Here is an 8,079-nt window from a genome sequence, read left to right as displayed (position 1 = left end):
CCCACTATGCAAGTCCCAACGGGTGCACTGCGCGACCACAGAGCTACCCCCTCTCACCAGCAGCGACCCTCTCAAAGTAGGAGCCGCTCCCTACCCCCGCCCCTCCACGATCCCCTGCGTCCGAGGCCTGGAGGAGTTGTGGTTCCAAGAAGCGGCACACGGCAGGCCACGAGGTTACGGCTGCTGGGTAAGCAGCCCCCCTGTCGGTACCAGCCGTCCCCGCCCGGCGCCCAGCGCCTCCAGTGAGTGCCCGAGCCCCCGCCGCGGCCCCGCCCCCCGGAGCCCTGCCCCGCCGGGTGCGCGGCGCGGGGGGGGGGGGGGGGGGAGGGCCCGCCGGGGCAGGAATGCGCGGCGGGCGGCGCAGGAGGCGAGTGGAGGAACATGTAAGGGCACATCCCTCGAGCTGCCGCCCAGCGCGCAGGCAGAGCCCAGCGGAGCGAGCGGGCGAGCGTGGTGCCAGTGCGCAGCCGGGCTCTCGGACCGGGAAGCCACCGGGGCACCGGGCAGTGGCCGGGCGGGGCAGCTCGCGCGGGGCGGCGGAGGGGCCGGAGCCGGGCTGCGGACGCCGAGCGGACGGCGGTGGCCCGAGGACTGCGCGGCGGGCGCACCGGACAGCCGGGGCGCAGGTGGCAGGGCGCGCGGCCAGCCGGCCCCGGGCGCCAGAATCCGGCGCTGCCGAGCCGGGGAGGGCGCAGCGCCCACCGCAGCCTGCAGTTTTCCCGGGACGTCTGGGCGCCCATGACGGCGGCGGCGACTGTGCTCAAGGAGGGCGTGCTGGAGAAGCGCAGCGGCGGGCTGCTGCAGCTGTGGAAGCGGAAGCGCTGTGTGCTCACCGAGCGCGGGCTGCAGCTCTTCGAGGCCAAGGGCACCGGCGGCCGGCCCAAGGAGCTCAGCTTCGCCCGCATCAAGGCCGTGGAATGCGTGGAGAGCACCGGGCGCCACATCTATTTCACGCTGGTGACCGAGGGAGGCGGCGAGATCGACTTCCGCTGCCCCCTCGAGGATCCTGGCTGGAACGCCCAGATCACCCTGGGCCTGGTCAAGTTCAAGAACCAGCAGGCAATCCAGACTGTGCGGGCCAGGCAGAGCCTCGGGGCCGGGACCCTCGTGTCCTAAACCGCACAACTTGCCATCTTACCTTCATGCTCCGCACCCTCCCCACCACGTGGTGTACGGAGGTCAAGTCAGGTAGGCCCCTGGAGACTGAACCCTCCTTTCTCTCCTTCTCTTTCCCTTATGGAGAAAATGGGGGACTCCCACCAGCATTCCACGTCAAAGCTGAACGACCCTAGGGCCGACAGGGAGTAGGAGCTTAGGAGTCTGAGCAAGGGAGGCCAAGAGCTGGACTTTCCCCTGGGGCCCCAGGCAGGAGGGTCCTTTGTGCCCCAGGTGACAGAGAGAAAGATGGTGGGATGGGCCTCCCTACAGGTTGGTTCTGCCCTGGCTCTGGTGGAGGGAGGCTGGCCTGCGCATTCCCTTAAGGCTTTCCAGCAGAAAGACAGTCTCCTTCAGTTAGCAGAGTCATTGGGAACAGAACCCAGCTCCCAAGGTGGGCCCTTAGGGGGAGGGTTTGACTAGGCTGGGCCAGGGCTCCACTACCCATTCTTGACAGGGGATATCGGGTCCTAGGGCTGAGCTGCTGGCAGACCAGAGGTGTTGGAGGGTGGGCAGGCCAGGCCACCGATACCAAGGGGGAATGGGCCTGTCCGCCTGCCTCTGAGTGCCAGCCAATGCCCAGCTGGGCCAGAAGAGGAGAAGCTGGAGAAGGGGGTGGGGCATTGGGGCAGGGTGGGTGGAGGGGTGCAGGATGGGGTCATGATTTGTTATTTGTGATGTCTTAATCCTCCTTGAGCAGTAGGGCAGGGGGTGAGGGGCGGATTTGTGGTCAGGAAGGCCCAGGGGAGGGACCAGGAATAGAACCTAGAAGCCCTGGCTCCCAGCCCTGTGCCCTCTTCCCCAGATGCCACTCCCTCCCTGTGGGAACCACGAGTAGGGCCGAGGACGGAATTATACCACTCAGGTTTTCATTTCTCCGGTGGAAACCTATATCCCCTCTCATACCATCTCCCCCTCCAGCCCCGCAGTTCTCCACCTTGCCAGGGAGAGTCCCGGTGAGCCTGGAGCCCCACCCGGTGTCCTATACCCCTTTGACCCTCCTGTTGACTGTATTGAGGGTTAGCCGAGAGGGAGGGAGACCTGCTGTACTGAGAACTGGTCCATATTGATCCCTCAGGCCTCAGGGGGACTCGGAGGAAGCAGTTTCCTCCCCTGATCACAGTGTGTTGTACAAATACTATTTTCTAGCTTTCTCCTGATGTGGAGAAGGTCGGAAAGCTCTGCTGGAAAGCAGCTCATTGTGGATACTTACCTCAGTGTCTGCCCCTGCCCTGACTGCTCTTCTTTCTTGCCAGCTCTCCTGCCCCTTTTGGCTCCTGGGAGCGTGACTGTGCTCCATATGTCGAGGCGGAAGCCATGGTCACGTGGAGGAGACGCTGGAGCTGAAGGAATGGATGGGGCCCGGGGAGGAGGGCAGAAGGCCATGTGGGGCTGAGGATGAAGATTCAGCCCCTGGACACTCTCAGAGTCTCCGGACATTCCCAGCTCAGGGCTTTGCAGCCACAGCCTGACGTACAGATGGTGATGGAGAGCTGGCATCCAAGCACCCTCCCCTCGGCGGCCCCGTCATCTGGCTGCAGACTGTTGTTAGTCCCCAGCTTGTGCCGTGCCGCGAGGAGGACATTTCCCCATGGGGTGCCAAGCCAGTGCCTCAGGACTCAGGAGGCCAGCCTGGTACCCCGGGGAGGAACCAGCCTGGCATCACTTCTGGACTCACCTTGGTGGGGGGAGCTGATGGGCCCTGAGGCCCGCACTTGAGGGTCTCCTGCTGCTTAGGTCCTTCTGGGACCCCCACCCATCCAGGCCTTCTCTTTGCACACTTCGCCCCCCACCTCCTGCCCATCTTCCCCCCCACTGTGGTGCTAGGCCTGGAGGTGGTGGGGGTGGGGTGGGGGTTTGGCCATTACCATTTCATGCCTATCCCAAAATGAAGAGTCCCCGCAAAGGGCAGTGACCACACTGTTTGCTGAATGGAGTTCTTTGCCCACAAAGACCCAGTGCTTGGAGCATCCCTCTCCTACCCCCGCTTCTCCACTCCATAACCCATTCTGAGATCTCCGGCCTGGGTGGGGAGAGACACTGCAGCCGTAGGAGGCACGACCTCAGCGGTCCTAGGAAGGAGGGACCGTAAGGCCTGGACTGAGGGATGTTCTACTGGCCAACTCAGTCTATGTAGCTGCTTTTCCAGAAGGCCATGCCGCCCCTGCCATCCTGGGAGGTGGCTCCGCTTTCTGAGCAGAGTTGGTCTCCCTGTCATTTATATACTCAGGCTTCATACATTTATGCAGTAAGTATTCCTTGCTGGATGGTTTAAAAGGAATGATTATAGCACGGGAAAAGCTGAAGTACAGAGAAATAGCTGCCTGAGTTACACAGAAATTCATCGGGTAACCCTCGAGATCTTTCCATGTTGTGGTCAGCAGTTTACTCTGCCCTCCTTTCCTCCATTGCCCACCACGTCTGGCCTTCCCTGTGGCAAAGCAGTGGCCTACTTCAGAGTCTCCAGAAGGAACGAGGGGGCTGTGTGGCCCCCTTCAACAATTTGAAGTCTCTTTAATAACCTCTTTGTGCTTCTGACCTGTTTCGTTCCCCATCAGATTTCTCCTACTGTCCAGCCAAGACCACCCCATCCTATGTCCCAGTACCTTAGAGTCCTCGGGAGTACCTTGTTCATCTGCTACGAGCACGGCATCTCACAAGTGACAAAGAACTTACAGATTACAAGAGAGTTTTGACAAATATCTCATTTATTACCTCATTAGGCTGTATCCCTGTTTCATGGATAGCTTAGTCCCAGCATCGCAAACAAGCATCATCTTCCACGCCACCCCTGGTATGTGCTGAGCAAGATCTGGGCTCCCATAGCATGCTGTGGTCAATTGGTGATGTCTGTCATGGGCTTGGGGAGAAAGATGGTGACGATGGCCACACTTGGGTGGCTGGGGGGGGGGGAGGGGTTTGGCGAGAAGATGATGGGGTCTCCACCCCTTCTTTGTTGGAGCCATGTGAATGGGAAAGGGTTAGCATCTCTGTTCTATAAGACGGCCTCTAAAATAGAATCCTTGCTCTTCAAATCGAACTGAAAGGCTGCTGATGGTGGGGATTCAGGCATAAAGAAAGAAAAGAGGTATCCAGACCCTCAGAAGTGGGAGAGTGGGAGCAGGTGGGAGTGGATGCAGGCAAATACGTACTCCTAGATGCCTCTCCTCTGCCAGCGCTGTGCCTGGCACTGGTGATGCAGAGACGGGGAACACAATCTGACTCTGCCCCGAGAAGCCCTGAGTCTGGTAGAGAGCTAAAATGCCAACTGGTGCCTGTAGAGCTGGTGTGAGCATCCGGGGGAATGCTGGGCTCTGCCTCCTCTGCCCAGCACTGTGTTAGTCTCACTGGCGTTTGCCAGATCATTCTGAGAGCCTGGCTGCAAAGGACAGTGGGGGCACAGCCAGCATGGGGTGTCCAGGGGCAGGGGGCACACAGAGCAGAGGAAGAGGCAGGCTCTGGTTTCTGACACTCCCTGCCTTTCTGGAACACAGCCCTGTTGGTTCCACCTGTGCTTTCGTTCCTGCCCAAACCCAGCTTCAGTTTCTCCCCGTGCTGGGAGAGCCCCGGCCCCTCTGATGGGTGTGCTGCAGTTAGAACCCCTAGCACAGACCCTAGGATGTAGTAGGCCCTCAGGATACATTAATAGAGGTGGGGGTTGTTGCGATGGGGAAGATCACTTCCTACCACTTGTAAGAGAGTCCCATGGCTTCCCGAAGGCTCCAAGAAGTCATAGCACAGGGATTGGGACCTTACACCCTGAATTTATGTTTTTGTTTTTGTTGTTTTTAAAGATACGTGACCTTTGGGGAGTCTTTGTCTTCCTGCTGGGGAGGGAGACACCCTGCTTTGCGACTTCAGGGGTGTTTTCGCTGCTCTGGCAACTCTAGATTCTAAAAATGGATCATAGGCCCTCACCCTAGGAATGCTTGGCTGGACCACAGAGTAGGGTCAAGGCCTCTTTGGGGGCACAAACAGGCCCCGACAGTGCCAGCAGACATGCATGAGATGGAAAAACTGCTCGGTTGGGCCCGAGGATGCCGTGAGGCCAGGGAGGGGCTGCTGCTTTCTCTCCCCCTGCCCTGGCAGCCCCGGCCTCACCCCTGCCTGATGCGTGAGTCATCAATGGGAAAATGAGAAAGGGCAAGTCCCAGCCCAGCAACTGGGAGTCCTATGAGGCTAGGGGTGGGGAGACAGAGGGGAGAAGGGATGGGCTTGCTCAGGTCAGGGTGAGCTGAGGCTGGGGCTGAGGCTTTGGCAAGAGTGAGCCTGTTGCCAGGGTGAGAAGGAAGACGAGCGCAAGGAGCCAGAATTGGAGCCCACAGGCAGGCACTGTAGCAGGAGGGAGTGAGGCTAGATCTGTAGGGCATCCTGGTTACAAGTCTGTAATCTGGCCTTTCCCGGAAGTTAGGGCTGGAGAGGTGCCGTGGGCAGTTGTCCTACCAGGCCCAGGGACCCGGGTAAGACTGTGTGTCCCACTGTGCGCCAGGCTGCTGGTTGGGAGGCTGCATAGCCCTGGTTTGGCCTCCAGTCTCTGTTCCAGGCCGCATGCCACGGTCCCCTAGTGTGTTCTGTCCAGAATGCAATTCATTCTCCTGTTTCAAACCTCCAGGGGCTTGCCCACTGCGATGGAGGCAGTCCAGGCTCCTTGGAGGTGCTCTCTCCACAGTCAGGGCCCTTTGTAATGCACCTGTCTGCACGATCCCCACAGCCAGGGCCCCTGCGTGCAGCCGCCCCCATTCCAGGCTGGCAAAGGCTGTCTCACACTCCCAGGCCTTCGCACCCACCTCCTCCTGCACATTTTTGCAGTGCTGGCTCACCACCTCGGAGGGGCCTCCTCTACTCTGCCTAAGGTCCAGGCTGGGTAGCTGCTCTCTCCTCTGTGTGCTCATAGTTTTTCCATTACTCACCCTCCATTGCTGGCTTACTCGTCTGCCTGCTGTACTAGGTGGCCAGTGCCTGTCATTTGTGTACTCCTGCTATCTCACAGTATCTGGCACACAGCAGGTTCTTAATGATAATAATGGCAAACGGTATTAGTGCTTACTTTGTGCCCAGCATTGATCCAAGAACCGTACAATTATTGAATCGTGTCGTGCTTCAGCAACTCTGTGAGGTAGGTGTTCCTCATAACTCCCGTGTTTTGCGTTAAGAAACTGAGGCCCAGGGGCGCCTGGGTGGCTCCGTTGGTTAAGTGTCCGGCTCTTGATTTCAGCTCAGGTCATGATCTCACGGTTGTGGGATTGAGCCCTGGGCTCCACACCCAGCGCGGAGATTCTCTCTGCCTCTCCCTCTGCCCCTCCCCTGCTCACACCTACATGCTCATGCTCTCTCTCACTCTTTCTCTCTCAAAGAACAAGAAAGAAAGAAAGAAAGAAAGAAAGAAAGAAAGAAAGAAAGAAAGAAAGAAAGAAAGAAACTGAGGCCCAGAGAGGTTAAGTGCTTTGTTCAGAATCACACAGCAGCTATGAAGTGGGGGAACGAGGAGTCAACCAGGTCAGTAGGACTCTAGCATGTGCTTTTAACCCAATACCAGATGATTAGTCCTCACCTGATGAGTGAATGAATGAAGGAGTGAATGAGCCCACAGTGTCACTGGGAGAAAGTTGCTCGGGAGCTGGGGGAAAGGAGAAGTAAGCCCCGGGGAGTGGGGAGCACGTCCGTGTGCCAGGGCACGGAGGAGGCTTCGTGGAGAAGCTGGCCGCAGCCAGTCCTTGAAACAGTGGTGGGTCTCCCTACAGGAAAGGACACGGGGGTTGGGAGGGGGTGTCCTGGGGCAGGACTGGTCTGGAAGAGCGGAGAGACCCAGAGCGGGAAAGTACAGTGGGAATCTAGGGGAACAAATCATCTTTGGGCTGAGGGCCAGGCCTGTATTGGCCCCAAATGCCGTTTGTCTCATGACCTGGGCACAGGGCTGCCCCATCTGCAGGGACGAGGGCTGTGAGCTCAGTAGATGTGACCCTGTGTGGCAGCAGGCCTGGTCCCAGAGGCCCCCACGTAGGGTTCACACCAGCTAGGGTGACCGACCGTGCTGGTGTGCGTGGGGCTCTCCTAGTGTAAAAGCACTGAAAGCCCTATGTCCCCAGGAACTCCTCAGTCCTGGGCAATCTGGGGCAGGGGGTCACCCTACGCCCTGCCCCAGGGACAGCAAGTGCTGCCTCTCCCACCCTTTTATTTCACCGGTCAGCTCTGCCCACAGCTCTTGGCCCCAGCGAAGGGTCCAGAGCAACAGTGCTAGGGCCCAGAGGCGTCACCCGCCCAGACTCAGGCAGCATCGGAGTTTTCTGCCATCCTTGGAGGGCACACCAGGCCCCCAGCTCTAAGGAGAAAGGAGAGCCAGGTGTCCTCAGGGGCTCTTCAGTCAGCTCTGCTTCTACTGGTCCCCAACCTCAATGCAATTCAGTTCAACCCAACCTCAGCGCTTTGTGAAGCACCTAGTTTCTGCGGCACAGGCGTAGAAGCCTGGCCCATCTCGCGTGGTAATTGAGCCACAGAGAGTAGCCAGGGAACAGAGGGGACTGTTAGGTGGGGACAGTGCTGTGAGGGGTGGGTGGGGGATGCAGGTGGTCCTTGGAATGGAGGATAGGATTCTGACTATCAGAGAGAAGAGGGTAGGCAAGGCCTTCCAGGGGTAGGAATTATCTGTGCAAACGTGCCAGGCTGGAAACGGTGAGGTGGCTCAGGAAACGCGAGCAGGTTTGCACAGAACCTGGGCGTGCAAGAGCTGAGCACAGAGGAGTTGGGCCAACTTGGAGTCCCCTGACTGGCCAGGGCTCGGGACTTCTTTCATAGGCAGCGGGAGCCCATCACAAGGCTTCCATTCTTAACACACACACACACACACACACACACACACACCCCTTTACTTTTATTACAAAAATGTATTTGTTGGAGAGAAATGTGAAAGGACAGTACATTATAAAG

The 8,079-nt window shown here is 58.7% G+C and overlaps 1 protein-coding gene across 1 annotated transcript; it reads left to right on the top strand.

Annotated features, from left to right (window-relative positions):
• The first annotated feature begins 362 nt into the window (after nucleotides 1-362).
• Nucleotides 363-6,372, top strand: PHLDA3 (pleckstrin homology like domain family A member 3). Its single transcript, XM_042925926.1, has 2 exons — nucleotides 363-1,188; nucleotides 2,412-6,372. Exon 1 carries the CDS (start codon nucleotides 739-741, stop codon nucleotides 1,114-1,116), a length of 378 nt encoding a protein of 125 aa, XP_042781860.1. The 5' UTR covers nucleotides 363-738; the 3' UTR covers nucleotides 1,117-1,188; nucleotides 2,412-6,372.
• Nucleotides 6,373-8,079: the final 1,707 nt, after the last annotated feature.

The sequence above is a fragment of the Panthera leo genome, chromosome F3 (assembly GCF_018350215.1).
Source record: "Panthera leo isolate Ple1 chromosome F3, P.leo_Ple1_pat1.1, whole genome shotgun sequence".
NCBI lineage: Eukaryota > Metazoa > Chordata > Mammalia > Carnivora > Felidae > Panthera > Panthera leo.
This window is presented reverse-complemented; position numbering and strand designations above follow the sequence as displayed.

What these genes read in the sequence shown, in the direction of transcription:
- PHLDA3 (XM_042925926.1), top strand. Translation starts at nt 739, where the DNA reads ATGACGGCGGCGGCGACTGTGCTCAAGGAGGGCGTGCTGGAGAAGCGC.